This window comes from Mus caroli, unplaced genomic scaffold, assembly GCF_978045245.1.
Source record: "Mus caroli unplaced genomic scaffold, Mus_caroli_1 scaffold_15, whole genome shotgun sequence".
Classification (NCBI taxonomy): domain Eukaryota; kingdom Metazoa; phylum Chordata; class Mammalia; order Rodentia; family Muridae; genus Mus; species Mus caroli.
The window spans coordinates 110,928,941-110,953,137 of record NW_028227270.1 but is presented as its reverse complement, the minus strand read 5'-3'; the positions used below and the strand labels follow the sequence as shown (position 1 = coordinate 110,953,137).

The following is a 24,197-nucleotide window of genomic DNA, read 5'->3' as shown; positions in this document are numbered from 1 at the left end:
AACTGGTCAGAACTTGAGGTAGATGGGCTACTTCTAATTGGGGAAATGAGATGCTATCTGTTGATATTCTATACTTTTATGTTGCTCAGAAGCTACTGGTCTAATAAATTAATATATTCCACAAGGTAGCCATTGTAAGCTTCTAGGTGAGGCTCAATGCTAGGCAACGAATGCCTACTAAATGATAGACATAGTTCAAGGAAATTTGGCACTGGGCTTTGCAACAATACCAACTCTCCTAGTTAATCAGCCCTGTGGAATCTTTAGCATATGTGTGTCTTTTCTGTGGTCACTTGAGTTTACATATTTGAGACCTTTGTTTGCACTAAAATACAGGAGTTTTTATCCAATTCATCCTTGTAAGCAGCTTTCTTATACTTTTAAAATGTCAGACATCACTGAGCTTTGACACCATGGTGATTTTACTACAATATATTTCCAGGCTTGCCGGGCACAATTGTATGGCAGAGCATGGGTTTCTGTGAGCTAGTGGAAAGAACCTGAAAGTTAAGGACACACATTCAGGTTAAATGGGATATTTACAAAGGTAGAAATTTAAATGAAATTAGTCATTTTTTTTTAAAGAGTATAAAGCCAAACCAGCCCTTGTGAGATTCCAGAACACAGTGAGCAGGTTAAGATCCAAATCTGACTTCGTTTTTATGCCACAAACCCAGTTTTTTCTTTTTATTATTGGTTATAACATTGAGATCACTGTGATTTGTGCAGTTGTTGAATGTAGACACTGCTGTACTTAAGGTCAAGTGTAGCACCTAGAATCAGGCAAGGGGTCAATAAGGTTTGCTATTGTTACTGTTTTAAAGATTCCCACAAGAACACAATTGCTACATATGTGTCCATCTACAATGTGTCACTGAATGTTAAACAGGTAACTTTGTTTTGGGTTGGTTGGATTTATTTAGACAAGTTCATGACTGGACTTTTTTGAGCTGAGCTAACTAGTTGCTGTTTGTGCTTGAAGCTATTGAATAAAAAAAAAAACAAAAACAAAAACAAAAAAACTGAGCCCCGGGAAGTAGTGGACCTTTCAAGTGTTTCCTCTCCAGTCACTTTGGGGCTAGAGAACAGGGCATGCCTCAGAAGGATCTGCCTGAGTGTGCCTCTTTCAGAGGGCTGTAAACTTGTGGGAAGTAAACTTGTCTTAGTTCTATCTGCCCTTAGATGATTTCTAAGCTTGGAGTAAAATTGTGAGATTTATAGGCTGTTCTCTCAGGGGTCAAGTACTGTATTCAATTGTCCTTTATAGAACCTTCTATTAAAGAACCTTCATCCTTACTCCAACTGGTCTTTGTCAGTACATTCTTAAACCATGTCACTTAGATTGCTGACTAATCAGAGTCAATTCAAGCCAACTCAGTGACATCTTATGACACCAAGAAGCACATTGGATCTTCCTCATAACATACTGTGTCTCCCTCACCCCCACCTCCCTGTGCACAGTACCCTTATCCAGGAAGAGACACTGATACAAGCAGTCTGTCAGGAACCCTGAATTAAGGAGCCCATAACAATCATCTCAGAATTTCCAACAGCTCTTGTCACTATTCAGTGATGTGCATCCGGTTGGTGCAAAGTCGGTGACCTTCCAATTTTATGTGCAAGAAGCCTACTCATGAGTAGGCCATCTTGACAGACTGCATTCCTATAAACTATGACCCGTTTATGAGCATTATGGCATTATCTCCAAAACATCAGGCTACTAGGTTAGGAGGAGAAGGTGATGGAGAGCTGGGGAACTCGGGGCCATAAAGGTTGATGAAGGCACAATGGGCAGTCCTTCCTTGAGCTCCCACAAAGTTCATGAAGAAATAGGTGGGTCTGGTCCTTTAATTCTGAATGTGTCTATTCAGTTTCTCTTCTTCCACTTGAAGAAGTGGTAGGTAGCATCTTTTCATAGCCTAGGTTTCTGAGTCTGAAATGAGGTCATACTTTTGCAAACTTGAATGCATGGAGTCACTGAGCCATTTACTTATGAAGCAGGCTGTGTTTGGTTTACACCTGCAGGGCCAGCTCTTGACCCTAATTTGCATTGTGAGTAAGTACTTACCTGCTATTGTATGTTAGGAACCTCAATGTGTGAGGATCTCATCGAAGCCCTTCAATGAATCCTGGCAGCTTCAAGTGCGTGTTGCTGATTCTGGACTCGGTTTTAATTTCATGAATAACATTTTTTTTTTCACCCGTAAGACAAAAACCTCATCATCTAACTCCAATGCTATTAGTGTGTATGAAAGTGCTTGGCTGCTGGAAAATGTTCAGTGTTTGAAAATTCTCCAGTTTCTTCTTGATCCCCATTAGATAAAGCATGATATGTGGGGCCAAATAAAAAGTTACTGAGCCAACAATGCACACTCTCACTCCTGGTTTTATTGTAAAACACAATGTCCTTTCCAAGAAACAGCATGGGTTGTCCTCTGTTGTACTTTATATTTCGAAGTGCCTCCTTCAGTGAGCTAGCTTGACCTATTGAGATTTGGCTATTAAGATTTCTGGGAAGGAGAGATTGAAAGCTGAGGACGTCTTTATTCTACAAAGGGTACCAGGACAACAAAGAACATGATCCATCTCCGGCACAGTACTCCTTGGTATTTGTCTCAGTGAGGCTTTAGTCATTCCACACTTGACCTTGAGTGTGGGACACTTGGGTCTGAGCATGATGCTGGAGTAGGGTGGTTTTGAGTGATATTTAATGCAGGGCTTATGCCTTCAGTCAGTAGTCTTCCTCCCCCTAGCTCAACTATTGCTTTTTCTTTTCCAAGATGGCACTTGCAGAACAAAGTTATGTGGTCTCATGAATTAATGAGTCCCAAATACCCATGTATTTTGTCTATCTTGGACCTTTTGTAACTGACTGCAAGGTATGTAGGACAGATGTGAATGGCTCTAAATTCCTGGAAATTGAGACCACCAGAAGCCAAGTATCTGAGACATTCCTTCTGACCATTGCCTAAAGCAAATGGAATTAGTTTCAAGTATAATGACAGCCACATGTCTCTGTCACTGGCTCACTTGTCTGTCCACTAAGTAGATGGAGGGTGAGACCCTGTACCTGGCCCTCATGTGGCTTTTGTGAGTAGCCTCTTCTGTATAGAGCTTAAAGGCTCATAGGAAATCAAAGTGATCATATACAAACAGTAACAACACAGCGATAGTGCTCATTTATTGGGAGAATATTCTATGCTAGATGATATGTTAAACAGTCTCCTGTTAGGTGAGTGATGCTGGGTTATCCCTTTATTAGAAAATGGAAGCTCGGGGCATTCATTCTGAGAGAAAAGAAGAAAGGTGCCAGAACAGGAAGCAAGAGCAGACACAGAGTGCAAGCAGGTGGAGGGATGCTCCTAGGGCCCAGCTTGTGACTCCTGAGAGGTTGTCTAGACAGCAGGCTTAAGCAAGGCTTGGCTGCAGTAGCAGCGAGGACTGTGTGGTCTGAGGTGGTTCATAGACTGGATGTGTGATGAGTAGAGGGAATGTCACACCATGGGAAGTCAGGAGGAGCATAGTAATACATCTAGATCAACAGTGGAGACTGGGCTTCAGGCTTCAGACAGTTAACCTGAAATAGGAGTGCCTGTGATAGAATGAATGGAATATACCTCTTTTAAAGTAAGAGCACAGTTGTAGAATGCTTGCCCAGCATGTGGAAAGCTTTGGCTATAACCCCCAGCACCACTGTAAGAAGGAAGTAAAATGTTGGTTCATTATTTAAACTTACAGAATCACATTTATGGTCAGAAAGCATTTTCTTTAGTGGAAACTGAGGCTTTGGTTCATCAGTTTCCTCAGGTTAAGTTCACATGGGTCAGTACCAGTGGTCATTGGCATTGGTATCAGTAACACAGGAAAGAAAATTTATTCTGCCTCCTCTTTGGGAATGGCAGGATGGAAGGAAAGAAATGTTTTAAATGTCCGTGTTGAGAGTCATAATGTCATAATAGAAAATTGCTTGAGATACTGCTTTCATTATTATTGATTATTATTATCCTAGAGAGCTATGAGCAGTGCATGGAAGGAAGTGGTAGTGCCAGTGTTGCTGATCTGTGGTATGGATGGGCTCAGATGCTTTGGGTTGCCTACTTCCCTTGGATAAAGCTGGGCTCTGTCAAGTTCTGTCAAGCCTCTAGCATTCGCTTGATCGAGATCGATAGAGGTTGTCTCTGAGCTTCAGTCTTAAAATTTTAAGCATAAAGTTTCTTTTAAGAATAATTTGTAACATTTTTCTATTGTACATGTGCGGAAGTCAGAGGGTAATCTGAGGTCAGTTCCTTCCTAAAATGTGGGTCTGGGAGGTAGAACTCAGATTGCAAGGTTTGGCAGCAAGTGACTTTACTGTGAGTAATTTCACTGGCCTACATTAAATTTCTTTATAGTTTTTTTTTTTTTGTGGACATTAGCAGTTTACCATCTCATTTAAGTTTTGTTCGGTCTAAGTGAACAAAAGCTTTGTGTCTTGTGGTTCCTGAGATATGTTTGTTCAAGATTTTGCTTGCAGAACAGAAGGTGGAGGCTGGACAAAAGCTCTACACTCTACGATTCTGTCCACTGTGTACAAAAAGAAATGTGTATGTACTAATGTATTTCTTAAGAGGGGAAGGTTTTTATTTTTTAATATCTGAAGCTTTTAAAAGTTCCTGAGGGAGCACAAAGTGTTCCCTCTGGAGATGTCCAGAGAGACCGTTCTGGCAAGAGGTCACAGTGGTATAATCACATAAGTTTCTAATTGCTGTGGATATGATGCTACAGCTGGTGGGAGGCTTGTTTGATGAATGTGATACAAGAATCATATATAGCTCACTCACTTTGGTTCCTTAAGAGAGTCCTTTGGTAGGCATCCTGAGCTAGTACATCTTGTCTTTGCATGCAGTCACAGCTTCTCTTGCCTAGGAGTCAAAGCTTGCCTTCATGGTTCTGACTTCCTGGCTCATGTAACTATATGGAAGAACAGAAGATCCCCCTTGGTATGAAACAGAAAGAACACTGTTGATGTAAGAGCTCTTTCCTTCTTGCTCCTGCTCTGTCCCCTCGCCCTCTCCCCACTTTCCCATTCCCTTCCCCCTCTCTCCATGTGCTCATGGCTGGCCTCTTCTCCTACACACACATTCTCTCTCTCTCTCCCTCTCCCTCCCCCTCTCCCTCTCCCTCTCCCTCTCCCTCTCCCTCTCCCTCTCCCTCTCCCTCTCCCTCTCCCTCTCCCTCTCCCTCTCCCTCTCCCTCTCCCTCTCCCTCTCTCTCCCTCTCTCTCTCTCTCTCTCTGACTATCTCTGCCTCTACTACCCTCTTAACTCCCCTCTCCATGCCCTGAATAAACACTATTCTGTACTTAAAAAAGGACACATCCTTGTTGAGAGTCATAACACATTAGATGTCAACATTAGATGAGCAGGGAAGTTGACCTTCCCCACTACTTCAAGGTCACATTTGCTAGGCGTCTTCATTTAACTTGTCTTTCATGCTGACTGTGTTTCATAAAATTAAAATTCCTTATCTTAGGAGATAGCTTTTAAACCCCAAATGGATAGCTACCCAACCAATTGGCAGGCATGTCCACAAAAATTTTAACATAAAGATCTGTAGGAATGTTATTTAGAAATGCCCCCAAATAACGAACAAATTCTTCAATGAGTGAATGTGTAAAGGAACTGCAGCATCCATGTAACACAATACTGTTCAATTATAAGAAGGAAAAAACTTTCTAACAACACAGTTGCAGAGATGAAAGAAACCACTCTGAAGAGACTGCATATGCTGTGTAGTTTTAACATTCTGGAAAGGTAAAAATAAGTGATTATAAATAGATCAGTATGCTTCCATTCTTAAAAATAGTCTCTCCTATGACTCCTATGTATTGCATTATGATCCTCAAGCCTGGTTATACATGAGAAAAGCTGTTGAGGATAAACATAGAAGGGACCAAAACTGTCAAAATTAGGCAAATTAGTGGTGGTTTTGTTTATGCAGCTTGGCTTCAGGAATAAGTTAGCATTACCTTCAGAGTTAAAACGAAAGTTCTCAATTATCTTATTCTCAGAAATCATCTCTTGCATTTTTAAATCTATGTATATCTGCGCCTGTGTGTTTATGCAGAGAGGGAGAGGGAGCGAGGTTAGAGTAGGTTGAAAAGAAGGGCCTGTTCATCAGTGACAATCGCTGCAAAATTGGATCTTCATGTCCTTACCCATAACTATTTTCCTATTTTCATCTCTGCTTAGGCTCTGATCCTTTCTTTGGCTTCCTCCATTTATCATCTCACTGTCATGACCCGCCAGTGTCTTCTGCATGAAGACCTTACAGGCACTTCCCTACACTTTCTCTTCCATGTTATCACAGCTGGCAATGTTGGGAAAACCCAGTGTAGCTTGACTTTTGTTTTTTTTTTTTTTTTTTTAACAAAAGTTACTCTATTTAGAGTGCTATACATAGAGATATGACAGAAGGATATATATATATATATATATATATGTGTGTGTGTGTGTGTGTATACACACATATATATATACACACATATACATACACATATACATATATGTGTGTGTATATACACATATATACATATACATACATACATACATATATATATATGTATATATGTGAATGTGCTCACTGAGGCACAGGCTGTCTCTTCGTGTCCCTTGCTTCCATTTCCAGGTATATTTAGTTTGATGGTGTGCCAAGGACCAGCCTCACTTGGAGAGGGGTTCTGAGAGAAGGGGTGTTGGAGAGTGGGAAAAACAAAAACAAAAAGAAAAAACAAAACTACTTGAAGTCAATCATGGGCACTTTTTTGTTGGGAAAAAATTATAGGCGTGGTGGCGCACGCCTTTAATCCCAGCACTTGGGAGGCAGAGGCAGGCAGATTTCTGAGTTCGAGGCCAGCCTGGTCTACAAAGTGAGTTCCAGGACATCCAGGGCTACACAGAGAAACCCTGTCTCGAAAAACAACAACATTATAAAAACTCTCTGGATAGCTAATCTCTTATGCAGGAAAAGCCCAGTCTTTTATTTACATATTAATTCAGTTGTTCAGCCCAGGTTCCCCTTTGATTATTGCATGAATCTGCATCCTCTGACACGGCTTCCTGATTGTTAGAAAAAGAGCAAGTACATCCTTTTTTCTTAACATTGCAAATGAGCTCAGAGATCTGCCTGCCTTTGTAAGCACAGACAACATGCTTTCAGTGTAGGATCTCAAGATTGCCATTCCTACCATACCTGGGCCTAATCTCATTCTGTTCCAGGCTGACCTGGACCTCAGGAGTCTGCCTGCCTTTGTAAGCAACAATATATGAAGCTGGGTGGGATCGTGCCCTTCCACCACCACTCCCCAAATCTCTTTATCTCCTTCCTTAGAATCTTTCTGGCAAGCTAGCTCATAGTGCAGCTGCCTCTGTTCTTTTAGGTCCATGAAGCTCCTCATCAATTCACATTGCATCCTTATAGTTTGCATAGTTGAGATGATATATTTTTGAACTCATGTTTTCAGAGTTCTTCCCACAGCATCTACCACTTTGCTGAGAAATTAGACACAGCCTTGCCTCCCAGACTCATGCTATCTTTGATTATCATGGCGTCATTAACCTAGGCAGAGAGGACATTCCCTGATAACCTTGGCAGGGAGAATATTTCCCTAGGGAGGAACATGAACTTAAAAAAAAAAACATATTTTTATACAAACAAGCCTCACACCTAACAATCAACATTCCTTAAGAACTACACCCTGCTGGCTCTGTTCCAGGGACAGGAAAACATGTCACATTGTCCCTTCTACATGGCCAAGCAGGACAAGCAATGGTGCAGTATAGCCAACAGGCTGTTTGGCTACTTTATTTTTCCTTTTCATGTCCTAAAACACTATGGTTCCCACTACATAGTAATTATCGGCCAGGATTAGTAACGTATTTTAGGAGATTAAAGTGTGAGTTTAATTTACTTCACTATTCTTTTTCTGTTTTTTATTAAGTTCTTAGTTCCTAGATACTACAGTCCAATGTTAGAAGTGCTCTGGTCATGTTGTCCTAGTGATTGCTTATGAGGAAGAACTGTCACTTTTACACTTTCCAAGACACATTTATAAATTACCAAGAGCTTAATAGGAAGTGGTGATATTGAGTACATGTTATTTCGGATTAAAAATGTTCATACATCTATATTCAAGTGTTTCCATGTTATTTTTCCCCCACCACTCCATTGTGCATAAGCTTTATTTAGTGGCTATCATATTCAGATTGTCAGTAATCTCCCCTCCTTGATGTGAGGTGAGAGATAGATGGTGGCCTTCCATGGCTGACTGCTCATCTTTAAAATCTGTGCTTTCTAGCATACTTTACTTTCTATTCCTCTTGCCTGGCTTTCTTTTAAAATCTACCTCTTGTAAAATCAACTCTGAGTGAACAGTGTGTTTTTATTATGTTTGTTTACAAAGCACTTAGTTACCTCATCAGAGTGTATCTGCCAGTGTTTAATTGGAATGTTTGTTGCTCTTAAGGCCAATATGTGGTTTGAAGATAACTTCTGCCGGTTAGTAATTTGATTTTCTTGCTCCCCCCCCCCCCTTTTTTTTTCTGGTGTGATCAGGATTGACTCTGATACCTTGCATGTACACCGAGCTTCATCCCCATTCTTGTTGTTATTCTCTTAATGATACAATTTGTAGGAAACATTTTCAAATGTTTCAAGTTCTTATGTTCAGTTCATTTAGTTTATTCTCTTTTTTTGGTTGTTTGTTTTTTGTTTTGTTTTTCGAGACAGGGTTTCTCTGTATAGCCCTGGAACTCACTCTGTAGACCAGGCTGGCCTCGAAGTCAGAAATCCGCCTGCCTCTGCCTCCCGAGTGCTGGAATTAAAGGCGTACGCCACCATGCCCGGCAGTTTATTCTCTTTTTAAATGGTCTGTGCTTTCCATGCAGTGGAAATTATTTGCCTACTCCAAATTGAGGTAATCTGTATTTTCTTTTTTAAAAGTTTATTATTAAATAATACACACGCGCACATGCTGGAACAAGGCAGTAGAAGATATCAGATCCCTTGGAGCTGGAGTTATAGGCTGTTGTGAGCTGTCCAGTATCAGTGTTCGGAGCTGAGCTTCAGTCCTCTGAGAGAGCAGTATACATACTTAATTGCCTAGTGATCTCTCTAGCCCCAAAGGAAATGTTTCTTTCTGTGTCTGAGGATTGAATTTAGGACTTCCTGAATTCTACCCGTGAGCCAAACCCTTCAACTAGCCTGTACTTGGTCTAAATAGTTATGTCTCCTCCTTAGGCCTGGTATCTGCTGTTGTATAAGGCATGGATTTTTTTTTCCTTTAAATATATTTTCCAGTTTTCTGGTGACATGTTCCCCTTTCTCCATTTAACTCACTTTGTACCTTTGTGAAAAATAAATCCGATGTATTTGTGTAGGTCTACTTCTAGATTCTCTGCTTTTTCATCTGTTTCTTTGCTAATACCGTATTGTTTTGATTTTTATAGCTTTATAGTAAATATTAAATCATGCATTGTGAGCCTATACTAAATTGATGACATTGTGTGTACTCTGGGGCCAGGGATAGTCTTTAGTGCCCTTGCTTCTTCCTATAACTATTACAATTAGCTAGTCTATATCTCCCAGAAATCCTCCTGGGATTTTTATTGGGTATATATTTAAAGTTGTAGACCAATTTAGAGAAATTTGACATTTTTATTATGTTGTCTTCTGATTTTGCACATAGTTATGCTAATTTATGTAGATCTTTGACTTTCATCAGTTTTTTATCATTCTCACAGATATATCTATATCTATCTATCTATCTATATATATATCTTGTCTCTATTTTACAAGTTTGTTAGATATGTATGTGCCTCGTTTTTCATAATGTGAGTTGAATGGTATTATTTGTATTTATTTTCCATTTATATGTATGTGTGTCTGAGTGTATGCCACATGTGTGCAAATACCCATGAGGCCAGAAGATTCTCTGGAGTTGGAGTTACAGGGAGTTAATGAGCCTGTTGTCATGGGTATTGGGAAGTGAACTTGAGTCCTGTGGAAGGTTGCAAATGCCCATTAATAGCTGAGCTCTCTCTCCAGCCCCAATGATAATGTTTTTAGTTTTATTTCTAAATAATTGCTAGCATATTGAAAGTTGACTTTACTTTTGTGTGCTTTGACCTTGCTAAGCTCAGTGATTAGATCTAGAAATTAATATTGCCAAGTACCTTGGGATATCTTATGTAGGTTTAGGTATTATTGATACTTCCTTTTTCCAATTAAAATTCTTTTTGATATTATCTCATTCTTACCTCATTCATGGCTTTTGTATGGTTCATGCCTTGATTTTCTTTTTTTTTTTTCACATGTCAATCTTTATTATTCATACTGATTGGCTGCACAGGACCCTTTCTTTTGTAGTTTTGTTTAACTGAAAATATCTTTTTCTTTGTGCACCATGGTCGGTAGTATAGCTCATTCAAATCTCATTTTATCTTTTGATGAAATGAAAATTTGTAACCAGGTCTGCTTGAGTATTTCCATAATCCCAGCACTGAAGAAGCAGAGTGAGGAAGATCTTTGAAACTAGTTAAGGCTACATAGTACATTTGGTTTAAGAGGAAGCAAAATATCTACGTTCTGTATTAGCTTCATAATATTTTGAATTTTCTGCCTTGACCAGCAAATAATAATTGGATTATCAAGCACATGGTTGGTGTAGGGATTTACCAGTGATGTAAAAACAATTGAACACACTAGGAGTAGAATATAAGTGGCACAAGTGCACAGGGGTCTTGTTTTCCCATACTGATACCTGAAATGGTACCTGACGTGTAGCAATTTGCTAAGTATTACACAGTTCTTTGCTTGAGTTCTGTGTTAAATGCCACTGAAATGTTGATACAAGTCCCCTCACTTCTCTGAAATTGTTCTTTATACAAATGACTTGGCAATATTACCACACGTTGAAAGCTTTATTAGCACTCTGATTTAGACTTTGACCTGTAATCTTTGTTCTTGTTATAAAAGAAAGTCTCCAACCTGTTCTGTAAAGTATCTTCCATTTCCCGGTGAGCACTCAGAGTATCATTTTAACTAGTGAGTAGGATTAAAATTGATAGCTGGTTATGGTGGTGCATTTTTTCTTGTAATGAGAATCGGTGGTTTCAGTACATGTTGCTTTAAATACAAATGTGTTCACATATGCAGTAGACATTTTTAATTAAGAAGCAGCAAATGAGAGGCCAGGTACAGCCATTATTTGCGTTCTTCACCCTGACATTTACAGATAGTATCCACAGTGCTCTGTTCATATGTGCACTTTTACTGTTTGAGTTTCTGGGTTGTAATGAACTTTTGTATTTACTACTGTTGGCCTATTTCTTCCTGTTGTCAGGGTGAGGAAGAGTTTGACAAACTTGGCAATCTTCCTGTTTTTCTATGTGATTAGATGATCAAGCAATTATGTTATAGGAGTTATTAGTGTCAGAGCCCATATCCTTGAAGACCTGAGAAACAAAGCTTGGCCACTCGCTGTCAATAAGCCAGTTAGACTAATTTATAGTGATAAGCAGAAATGGGCAATTTGTAGAGTTTCATTCAGTATGGCTACATTGGAAAGAAGTACAGTGATTCAATGGTCTTCTAAATTATTCTTCAGGGTTCTGATATGAGCTGTTGGTTTAACTACTGAGCAAATGCATAATTAAACATTAAATTTGGTTAAGTTGTAGTCACATCCACTGTTACCTAGTTTCCCATTTTACCTACAAGGTGGTCTGACACATTTTTAGAACTATATGGAGTCTAAAGGGTATTTAAGAATATTCTCATTCCTGCCAGGCAAGTTAAATACACAGATTGCCAAAGAATTCTTTTGGATAGTGAGCCTGATGCATGATCTCTGATTGTCCCTGACGGCTTATCCACTGTCACCTGGGCAGATATCTGGGTGCTTAACAGATGTTGGCCTAGTATTCAGACCTCAGGAATGACAGACACATTCCTTTTTCTGAATGTCATTTTTCCTCTTTAGTGCATAGCTATCACATGTAATGTTATGTTTGTACACTGCTCACTGTGGGTTGGTAGGAAAGTGCCAGGACTGCATCAAGCAGCTCTGAGGACCACATTGCTGCTGATCTGAGCTCTCAAGAGTTTTTGAGGCTCTTGGGACTTTAGATGTAGGTGAGCATGGCAATAAACATGACATCTTGAAATCCTAGATAAGTAGATTCATTTATAAAGTACTCAGTGGGATCTCAGATTCTTTTTAGGTAATCAGTATACCTCTTTCCTTGTTTTTCTTCCCCTGCCAAAAACAAAAGTCAGCTTTTGCTTCTTTTCCTGTGTCTCCTGCATTCCCCACCCAATCGTATCTTTATTTTGTGACTGTAGATTTTTTTGTTTGTATTATATCTGTGCACCATGTGCATTCCTGGTGCTCCAGGAGGCTCCAGACCTTCCCCACCCCCAAACTGGAGATGTAGACAATTATGAGCTACATATGTAGATACTAGAATAGCACACGGGTCCTCTGCAAGAGCATCAAGTGTTCATAACCATTGAGCAATCTCTCCAGCCGCAATCCACCTCTCTTCAGAGAAGAGTTTTAGAAAAGAATGAGAAGCTTCAAGGCTTGTGACATTTGGATGATACCGTGTGGAACAAGAGTTGGTCAGGGAGAGCTGGTCCAACCTAGATCGCATTCTCCAACTCCCTCTCTGAATGGAAGATACACTTCTGTCTACCCCTTCTTAATCTCCCCCATCAACATGCCATCATCCAGTAAAACCAATTTATTAATGAGTTTTGGGAGCTAAAAAATTGAGAAATGGAAGTTTCATTACTCAGAATTTACATGCTCTTAAGATTTGTCTTCTCACTGAATAGATTTTTCTCTTAATTTTAATTTTATTAATTAAATTTGCTTCACTAGATAAAACATATATTCATTATTAATGGGATTATTTGTAATATTTATACATGTTTATATTATATGTTTAATTGAGTTTAGTTATATCTATATCCTTAAACATGTCTTTACTGTGGTCTTATTCCTTAAAAATACAGATATTGTTAGATTTTTAAATTCTTTTTAATACATTTTTCTTTTCTTTTCCCCACTTCTCTTTCTCCCTATTGCTCTGGTCCCTGCTCGCTCTGGGCCCCACTTTTAAAATTCATTTTTATTTAAAATAATTATATCAGTTCTCTTCTTCCTTTCCTTCCCTCCAACCCCTCCCATGTTGTGTGTATGTGTTATACACAAATATGTAACTATAACTTGCTGCACCCATTTTTGTTATGTGTATATAGTTTCAGGGCTGATGATTTTGCACTGGAGGATCATCCTCAAAAGAGGCTAATGCTCCCTTTCTTTCTCTGTGGTTATTAGTTGCGTTAATGTACTGTCTAGGAATCGGACCCCATGGAGATCTTACCCCTTTGATACGGTCTGTCACTCTTAGGTCTTGTTTAGGCAGACATTTCTAGGAAACAATGTCTCACAGCTGACTTCTTGATATTCTGGTTCTCACAATTAAAAAAGATCTTTTTGACTCCTTTTGTTGAAAGTGGAGCATAACCTGCCTTTCTTAAGTATCTCTTGCAATTGCAGTCTTACACATTAAAAACAGAGAGAGAGAATATAGCAGGAAACATACAAAAGGATGAACAGGCAGACTAGTAAGCCTGTGAGTGGCCTTGAACCTGATTGGCTAAAGTAAAATGCTCACTACAAGATAGTGGATGTTTCCCTTCCTCCATAATATTCCCTGTTGTGCTGTAAAAGTATCCTTTGGGGCTGGGCTCCCCACGATCTGTTGATCTCTGTCTGCATTCTGTCCAGTTGTGATTTTCCATTTACTGTAAAGAAAAGCTGGTTTGATGAGGGGCGAGAGCTACACTTGTCTGTGAGTATGAGGATAAGTTTTAGAATTTTATTAGAATCTAGGCTGGGCTAATTAAGTGACAGTAGTAGGTTCCCTTTGGTGGAAAAAAAGATTTAATTTTATATATACGAGTGTTTTGCCTGCACATATGTCTGTGTACCAGGTATGTTCTTGGTGCCCACAAAGGTCAGAAGAGCATGTAAGACTGGAAGCCAGGTTATGAGCCATTATGTGAATGCTGAGAACCCAATCAACAAGTGCTCTTAACTACTGAGCAATCTCTCTAACCCTGTAGATTCTTTTAGATTAAAGAGAGTTTATCCAAACTTCTGTAAATATTAAAAAGTGATTATTTATATAGTTTTGAGCAAGTTACTGCAACAGTTTTTATGAAACAAGCACTTAAAAACATTCTGGACTGACTAGTCATGTGGCTGCAGGCTGTCTCATGGCCTTGTAGAAAGCCTCTCTTGCCAGGGCTAGGGCAATGGTCAAATGGATAAAGGATTGCTTTGTAAACATGGCAGACTGCCTGTAATACTAGGGCTAAGAAGGTGATGATAAGAGTCTCAGAGCAAGCTGCCTACCTAGACTAGCTGAGTCTTAAAGCTGTAGATATGTAAGGTCATACACTATTGAGGAAGATGACACTGTCAATCTCTGGCCTCCACACAGACAAATCCACATACACCAACACTCATATACACACACATATACACACACTCAGAGACACAAATACACACTCATACACACATGTACAGACAACACACACGCATACACACAGACTGTAAGTAAAAGAAAAAAATGAATGAAAGAGCCCCTCTTCTAACTTCTTCAGGAACCTTAAGCTAAGCATCACTACTGTTTGGTGTATCAATAGTGCAAGATAGTACAAACTGAGCCCACCATTTTGTAACCCCATCAGCCCTAATGGTATTTTGAAATAGCTTATTGGAATTCTTACCCTTAAGATCGTTAGGGATTTTGGTGCAGAGAAACTTCCTAGTCATGCAGAAGCTTGTCTTCAAGTCTCCCACCTAGTAATGGAACTTGTGCAGACTTACGCCTTTCACTGGCTTTGTCCTTTTACTGAAAGCGGAGCACAAGCTGTTCCTTAAGTTCCTCTTATATCTGGAGTTTTAGACACACTGAAGAGAAATGTCCCAGGAGACCTACAAAAAGGATAATCATAAAGAGTGTACACTGTTAGTGGTTTTGCACCTCTCTGGCTAAAGTAAAATGTACACAGTAGCATATTTAAAATGTTTCCTTTCTGCTGCTCTCTGCTAAGTGCTAGGGAGAACCTTCTGATAGTTCTCACACACACACACACACACGCACACGCACACACACACGCACACACGCGCACACACACGGGAGGCTCATGTCCAATCTGTACTGCTTCTGAATGTTTTTTCTTCCCTCTCAATATTTGAGTAAGCTTTGGTGATTTTCTCATTTTAACACAGGTGTTAATGTGTCTTTTTGAAAGATAATTTTCTGTGCTTCTCATTGGGAATATGATGTGAGTGTGAAAATTCAGTGATAAATAGAACAGCTTTGGTGAAAGTAAAGGGAAGATGTGGTAGATTGTGACTTGGTGTGACCAGTAACCTAGGAGATAGTAGGGGTAGACTCTTATGACCCTCTGAAGAAGGAGTCATTGTCACAGCAGTGAAAGGCCTGGGTAGGCCCCATGTTTATATTCCTGTTCTTGAAACAGATCTCTCTGGTTGATAAGTGGAGAAGCCGACAGGTGCTAACTTTGTAAACTGAGCAGACTGTTTACATTTCCATTCTTGAAAGCGTTCTGTCTGTCTGAGTGGGGATGTATAGAAAAGCTTGTGGTTGCTAGATCTGTAGAGAGAACAGGGTGCTGGATAAGGCAAACAAGAAGCAGCACCTAGGGATGATAGCAGCACAAAGAAACACAGGATTCTAAGCTTTTTCAGAGTTCCTAGTATTCAGGTAGATTTTCTTTGTCTTTTATACCCTGAAAGGGTTGGTCTGGTCTGTTATCATTATAATTGTGTAGGTCCCTTTATGCTTAGCACTTGCTAGTGTACCTGGCATACATCCTCCTACTTTATTGTAAGATTGGTCATAAGTTTGAATATGTCATAGCTAATTGAACTATTTGTTGAAAAAAAGTGTGTCTATGATGTCTTTGTATATGTGCCTGTGTGTGTGTGTGTGTGTGTGTGTGTGTGTGTGTGTGCAAGTGTGTACATATCCCAAGGCAAACAGTGGATTGGAGTGCAGTCTTAGGTGTGGGTCCTAGACTTCTGCATTGATTAAGTCATGTTCTGTCTCATTTACTACTTCCTATACAGGGCAAATTAGCCTCCTGTCAACATCTGGAGAGTTCCTGTTTCTGTGTCTTACTTTATTATGGGAATATTATTAATGGTTGATCTTGTGGGTTGCTGTTTGTGATTCTGAGGATGGATCCAAACTTGGATCCTTATGATTGCTTGAAAAGTACTTCAAACTTTGAGCCATCTCTGTGGCCCCCACTTTGAGATTTTGCATATTCCTATTTCTACAACTGATGGGAAGTTGACAGGTATCACCTCTGTCAAAGATACTCGGTGATCCACCAAGTAGTCTAGGTTGAGTGTGGGTTGCTTTGGGTTAGGAGAGGTCCCAGGTAGGTGAATAATGAATGCAGAAGTTGTCATCAATGATAATTTCTGGAGAAAAGCTTATAGAGCTAAGAACTCATTTGTACAAGAGGATTGGAACCTTTATGCCCCCAAAGTTGTATAAAGTAGTTGTGATTAAAGAGAGGAACCTTAGGAAGGCTTCTGACAACCATAAAATTCCAAACATGGAAATGATGTCTTTGTTATATAAAGCATTCGTTCCAGCTTTAAATAATAAAATAAACTCCCAACACCAAGAATGGAAATGATCACTGTTAAACTTGTCTGTTTACTCAGAACTAATCCCAGCCCTGAAAGTAGCTCAATTGTACAAATTTTATCCTTGAAGAGCAAGGGGCTCTTGAACATTTCATGTCTAGAGCCAGGTAGCAATTAAGTTGGTTCTGCATCAATTTCATGGGGTCAGAGTTTGCAAACTTGCCTTGTGACCACAATGACACTGTCTTTTTCTGTCACTGTAACGTTTGCATTTGCTAGGCCAACTGTTACTTTTCTAACTTGAGATTTTTTTTTGAAACACTAGTCTACAAAATAAGTGAATTTTTCTTGTGGGAAGAGAAAAGAAAAATTATGTCTTTTCTGAGAGTGTTGTTCAATCTTATGTGTTTTTTGCTTGTATTTTTGTCTGTAAATTTGGGATTTATCTGTTGATCTTTCCCTTATATTTTTGTAGTACTGGGCTTGTATATGCTAGGAAAGCACTTTATCACTTAGATTTATTTCCAGCCTTGGCTTCACATTTTATTTTGAGATAGGGTCTTTACTGTGTATAGCCCAGGCTGGCTTTGAACTTGTTAATTCTTCTGATTTCGCTCCCTGGGTTGCTAGAATTCCAAGCCTGCATACCAACCCCAGCTGAATCTTTATTAAAACAAAACACAACAAAAACAAAGCCATACTGCTTGAATCTGAAGTGTTGGGGAACATACAAATAACAAGGAATATTTTTCTTGAAATTGATGTTTCAAGACATCACTTGTCCTGGAAACCACTCTGCTGACCAAGCTAGCCGCAAACTCAGATCTTCCTATTTCTGCCTCCCAAGTGCTCAGATTAAAGGCATGGGTCATCATTGCAAGAGATCCCTTTTAATTTATTCTTGCTGAGGTTAAAATTTCTGCACTGACTTCTTTCGTATTTTATTTGTAAATAAATTAGTATCTTGGGAATTAAAACAAAAGTATGCTATTAGGAATTTTCAGTGGAAAACAAACAAGAATTCTGTAGTTTCAGGCTCGGTGTGAGGAATCACTTTAAAAATGATTTATTTATTTTATGTGCATTGGTGTTTTGCCTCCATGTATGTCTGTGTGAGGGTATCAAAACCCCTGGAACTAGACTTATAGACAGTTGTGAGCTGCCTTGTAGATGCTGGGAACTGAACTCAGATCCTCTGGAAGAGCAGCCAGTGTTCTTAACATCTGAGCCATCTCTCCAGCACAAGAAACCACTTTTTGAAGGAAAAAACTTCTTTAGCTACACATTTAGAATCAGTGAAATTTTTTATCATCTAAAGAGCTTTTATTGATTGGAGTTGACATTTAAAATAGCCTTGAATGATGCTGCTTTAGTTTGCAAGTTAAAGGAATGTTAGCTAACTTGGTCTAAACTGTGGGATGGTATGCTTTGTAATAGGGGGGAGAAGATGAAGCCTTACTTCAAAATATGAGTTAAAGATTTGATTCCTTGATCTTATAATATATCTGTCTTGAATTTATATGGCTTCCATCTTGAAGACTGTAAATGTAGCACAGATCCACTATGAGGAGAGACAAGGGTCAGCTAATTGGTTGGTTAGCTTGAACTGATGGAAAATGGAAAACCATGTGTACTTGCAGAGAGCTGTGTGCTTCTTTAATGACACTAGAGCAATGACAAAGGTTAAGTCCTCAACAGAAGCCAGAGGCGGGGAAGATGTTTGAAAAATCTACTGTCTACTATCTATCTCTGACATTTGCCCACCAACCAGTTTCTTTATCCCATCTTTCCTATTTTTGTTTTGTTCTGTTTTGTTTTTGTTTTTGCTTTTGTTTTTGTTTGTTTGTTTGTTTGTTTGTTTTTGGTTTTTCGAGACAGGGTTTCTCTGTGTATCCCTGGCTGTCCTGGAACTCATTCTGTAGACCAGGTTGGCCTTGAACTCAGAAATCTGCCTGCCTCTGCCTCCCAAGTGCTGGGATTAAAGGCATGTGCTATCAACACCCGGCTCCATCTTTCCTATTTTTATCTGTCATTTATTACATGTTAATTTACCTATTTTTATGTATCAGCTATCATCTGCCTATCGTCTACAATAATTGTATCATCTGTTCTGTACAAATGATAATCTGTAGATATTTATATCTTCATTAGTCCAAAAAACATTGGTTTCAGAAAACTACAAGACATAGAAAGCTCAATTGCAAAGTTTGCTATAAATTTGCAGGGGAAGTTGATCATAATTTGGTGGACTTCTGGCTACCAGATGTTTAAGTAGTTCTGGATTTATAAAATAGCAGTGGTATTTTTAGCCTCGGTGCTTTGAGGCCACAGATGAGTCTAGTCTCAGTGCTATGGATAGTGGCATTTTGTAGAGGGGTGGGGGTGGGAGTACTACAAGTTGATCTGTTGAATGGCATACTTTAACAACAAAGTCAGTATAGATTTTCCCCATTGCCCTCTGTTCCATACAGTCACCAAACAGTTAACATCCCCCATTGTCTGTGCTGCTGCCAGTTCTAGCTCTGTCAAAGATAGACAGACACTGGTGTTTCTCACCATCTCTTACTGTGTGAAAAATTGATCAACTCATAGTCCTTGAGTGGGAAAATATTGGGGTCAAGGCTGAGTTCTGTAAGACATGGATTCTTTTACAAAAACTTAGCACTCTGGTTTTCAGGATAATCCACATGTAAATATGTTACATAAATGAAGCACAGACAAGTGAAGCAGTCCAAAGTCCTGTGGAAACTGAATCATCATCACTTATGCTGTGGTCACCTGGAACATGCAAGTGCCATCCTCCTTGGGTAGGGGTTGGGAGGAGTCTAACAGGAAACTTGTTTGCAGGATTGTTTCCTAGAGATGAGAATGGACAGAGACATTTAGAGACCTAGGAAAGAATCTACTAGCACAGTCAGGAATGCCAGTGTCTCTTCTGGGGACATTTTCTACCCCAGTTTTGGCCAGAGCACGGCAATATTGGGTATGATTATAAAAGAAATAAACATTGGTATTAAGGATATGTTTTTCCCTATATCCAAAATCTGAGTCGAGAGCCATAAATAGTATTTGTGACTTGGTTTCCCCTTCTGAAATTAGTTGTTATTAGTGATGAAGATCATTTAAGATATTTGGGACACAGTATTTCAGAACTTTCTTTAACGAGTCACCTAATGTATAAATGTGGCTTTGCAAGTAACATAGTGACCTAGATAATAGAAAAGGCTGTTAACCACTAGAGCCTGTTTTAAGTATACAGACAAGAGAGCTTCTTTTGTCTTCTGTGACTGTTTGCTGAGCCTTGTTTGGCTACTGTGAGTGAGAGATAGACATCATTCTTTACACACCCAGGTTTTGGAAGTAGTGGTCACCTTGAATTCTTTAGTATCCTGTATGGAGATGCTCAGTTGGTGTGTGTGTGTGTGTGTGTGTGTGTGTGTGTGTGTGTGTGTGTGTTTGAGTGTGTTTGAGTCTAGGAGACAATTCAAGGCTGGGAGAAAAATGTCCTTAGATATCATTAGCCTTAAAGCAGGGACTTTGGAACTTTCCAAAATAACACCAATTCTGATGTAAGACAGCGTTCAAAGTTCATTTCCTTTGAAGTTGGCCTAAAGTGAAATTAAGGAAGAATCTCTTGTAGTTATTAACTGTTCAGGTGAGAAATTAATGAAACTTGGGCTGAATTCTAGGTGTAATCAACATGTGGAATGACTCTGGGTTTACAGGACTTAGAATTCTGATAGTAGGAGTGTCAAAGCAGCTCCTCGATCTGGACATGGGCTGTAGCTGGACAAGTGCAGTATGACACTTTGCCTGAAACCAAATGAAGCCCTCTTTACTGGGGCCTTCCTTCCACACGTAGCCTTATTTGTTCTTCTTACTCCTTCTCATGTTCTTATGGGCCTGCCTTTCCCCTTTAAATTAATCCAGGCTGTGGATTGGGCTTTGTCTCAGCCAGAGGCAGATGAATTATGTAGCATTCTGATGAACATGAAAACTAGCTTCTTCAGTTGTAATGTTATGCTTAAAGAATGATGACTGTTAAATTAGTCAAGGTTACCATGTCCCATGTGAAGACAAGCTTTAAAGAAATTGTTTCTGCAGTGCTCTTTATAAGTCATTTTGGGTATTTTTTTTAAGAATATATGCATATGGAGTGGGAAGTTGTTTCTGCTCTACTTTCTAGGGGCCGAAGGCTCTATCTTTTCTGTGAGTAGGAATGAGGTGCCTCAGTTAGATAGCCACAGTGGATGCCAGTGCCCAACCCATTCCTTTTTTCTGTCAGAAATGTTGAGGCGTGCTCATCTGATTGCTGGTCCTTGTCTCTGGCTCTGCAGTCACACTAGCAATTTTGTTTTGTTTACAACCCTTTTTATTTTTTCAAAGTTAAACATTTCTTTACATCTTGTAATGTTATAGGTATAAGCAACTGTAGAAATGGGGCAAAAGTTAATTTCACAACCAGCCTATAATCCATTACTTCATTCCCCTGTTTTCCTGATCAATTACAAGAATATTCCCTACTATGCCAACATATCTGTAGTGGTCATAGTGGAAAAAAAGGTGTGATTTGGGGGAATTTTAAAGATTTAATACAACAGCCCAGTGATGTACAGCTGATGGTTAAGGTTGCAAAGTATAGTCAGATATGCTAGCTTAGTCTTTGTGTTATATTTATACAAATCCCTTCTTTTATAATGATGACATAAAATACAGTTAGCCTAAAACCACTTACCAATTGATAAGGAAATGTGTATTCCGTATTTCTCTATTGTTTTATGGCTCATGTTTTAATACTAGACATACATTGTTTTTTTTTTAAGCTAAACAAAGGTGTGTCAAACAAGCTGTGAGTAGTAGAATCAACCCTCAAACCTGTAGGGTCACGTGGTCATAGTCAAGCACATATCATTAGAAAAAGTTAATTTACCAACTTTTTTACACATAATACTAATTATTCTTTGGTTGGTTTGTTTTCATGGAAGCTCAAATCTTTTCTTTTTGAAGATGTGGGTGAGAATACAAGATACCCCCCTTTTTTAAATCAAAAAATTAAAGGGCAATATCAATTTTATACTTCCCCCAATTCAAAGACTAAGTCTGTGATGTATATGCATGTATGTGTTTGTGTGTGTGTATGCATGCATATGCATGTGCACATGTGTGTATTTTTTCTTGTAAAAACAGGGCAAACTTACCATTGTGTTTTGGATCTTACATTTGGGAAATGCTATTACATGTTAATAAATGTTGTTTTGCCTGTATCCTTACTGACCTAACCCTTAGGGAAAGGTCTGACTTTGACTTTGTGTATGAATCTTAGGCTTTAACATTTGAATTTATATTTAAATAATGAACATCTTTTAAGTCTCTGTGGGTCCCCTGCTCTTTTGCTTGGTTTTATCTAATGCTTCTTTTGGTCTTAGTCATTTTTTTTTTCCTTTCAGATGTACCCTAGCAGTTTAAGTCCTTATGACTTACATGCCTGATTAGGAAGGAAAAAAATGTCATTAATGAAAGGCGATGTCTGTCTGTAATGGTGTTGCTAGCTTTCCAGCCCAGACAGTTGTGCAATCCATTGTTGATTAAGTTAATGAGAGCTCCTGAAGATTGAGCTGGCTTTCTGTGCCTGCAAATGTGAAGAAATTTGCACTGATCTCATTTTGGACCCTCAGGGTAGAAATACAGTCAGAAGGCCAGAAATGAACATATATCTGTGTGTGGACACACACACACACCCCATGAGTACTATAATTTTTTTCTCTTATAAATCTCTAATTATAAAGCAAATAAAAGATAGTTACAAGTGTTAGTATATTTTGTCATACTCCATTAAATGGGCAACTTTATCCATTGAAGCCATTCTGAATGCTTTCTTTTTTTCTGTTCTCTTTCAGGTGACATTACACAAAAGGGATATGAAAAGAAGAGGTCAAAATTAATTGGAGCCTACCTTCCCCAGCCTCCAAGTAAGTAAACCTTGAATAGCATTACTCGTCTAGTTTAATAGCATTACTTGTCTAGAGATAATGGCCATGTTTGGAAGACATTTTTCTCTCATTCTGGAATCTGCCTGAATAGTGCACATTTGACACCTGCACTCCACATAACCAACTTCTTTGTATAATTACTCATAGATTTTGTGAAAATTGAAGGCATGTATGACTTTTTTTGTTTTGTTTTGTTTTTTCTGTTTTGTTTTTGTTTTTGTTTTTGTTTTTTTTTGGTTTTTTTTTTTTTTTTTTTTGCATTTTTCGAGACAGGGTTTCTCTGTGTAGCCCTGGCTGTCCTGGAACTCACTCTGTAGACCAGGCTGGCCTTGAACTCTGAAATCTGCTTGCTTCTGCTCCCAAGTGCTGGGATTAAAGGCGCGCGCCACCACCGCCTGACTTGACTTTTCTATAATCATACCTAATATAATTTAATAGATATTTCATCTGTAGGTAGAGATATAGTGATTTATTTGAAACACTATAATCATAAAAATAGGAGCATTTGTGGTTTAAACATGATTTTTGATTTGGTGAGTTAATTATTGCTATTGATTATGATTTAAATTAATACAAAGTTCGAGATAACTAGAAAATGTTGTGATATCCTGACTCGGAGAGGGAGAGTATGATTCTAAATGTTTGGTGTTTTTAGCTGTGCCAGTAAAATATGCACTACTGGTACTTGTAGAGTACAAAGTCCACTTCCTGCCACTGTTGTCACATTTGTGGCGTTGGAGAATTCCTGCACTTAAGCTGGATTGTACAGATTTTAAGAAAATGCCGATACATTGGCATTCCAGTGTAGATTCCTGTGTTAGCTCACTTCATGTAGAGGGTAATGTTGAGGTTTTTTTTGGCTAGGCTTTAGAAATTGCTCAAAGTGAATGTGAGCAATATCCATCCTGAAGGTAAAAGGCCAGTAACACACATACTAAAGGCAAAAACTGAAACTGCGATTTCTGTGGGTGAAGGAAAACCTACAAAGCTTAAAGAGACTGTATATATAGCCCGTTTCTATTCTCCAGGCTATGATACCCCAGTACTATAGAATTGACATGGCGTCAAGACAAACAAATCTCTGTGGCTACTGAACTTGAGATCAAGAGTCTGCTGTGTTTGTAGTTCTGCGATTTTGGTTTCTGCTTGTGTCTTTTTATGTGATTTTAAAGGAAGTTCATGTAAAAGTGGTCCTGTGTGTGTTAGGATTGATGTCCTGTGGTCTGGCTTGTGAAGGGAAGGAGCATGGTTTTATTTGGAAGAAGAAAAAGTAAATAGATTGGTAAAAGGCTTAAGGGAAAGTGTTGGGGGAAGGTATTTCTTTGCCATTGCCTCCCCTTGCTGTGATTATCATAAAGGTCCAGTCACTTGCTGATGTCTATGGGTGTCTGCCCTGGTTTTGAGGAAGACTGACTGCTTTGCCAATCAGGGTCTTTGCTGATGTTGTTGGATGTTGATTTGTTTGC

The 24,197-nt window shown here is 39.0% G+C and overlaps 1 protein-coding gene across 6 annotated transcripts in view; it reads left to right on the top strand.

Annotated features, from left to right (window-relative positions):
• Positions 1-24,197, top strand: part of Dip2c (DIP2 acetate--CoA ligase C (putative)) — a 404,339-nt gene that overhangs the window by 192,156 nt on the left and 187,986 nt on the right. For all 6 annotated transcript variants that reach the window (XM_029468564.2, XM_029468565.2, XM_029468563.2 and 3 more), the window contains exon 2: positions 22,639-22,710. In XM_029468564.2, the coding sequence (XP_029324424.1) occupies positions 22,639-22,710 (72 nt within the window). The remainder of the gene's footprint in view (positions 1-22,638; positions 22,711-24,197) is intronic.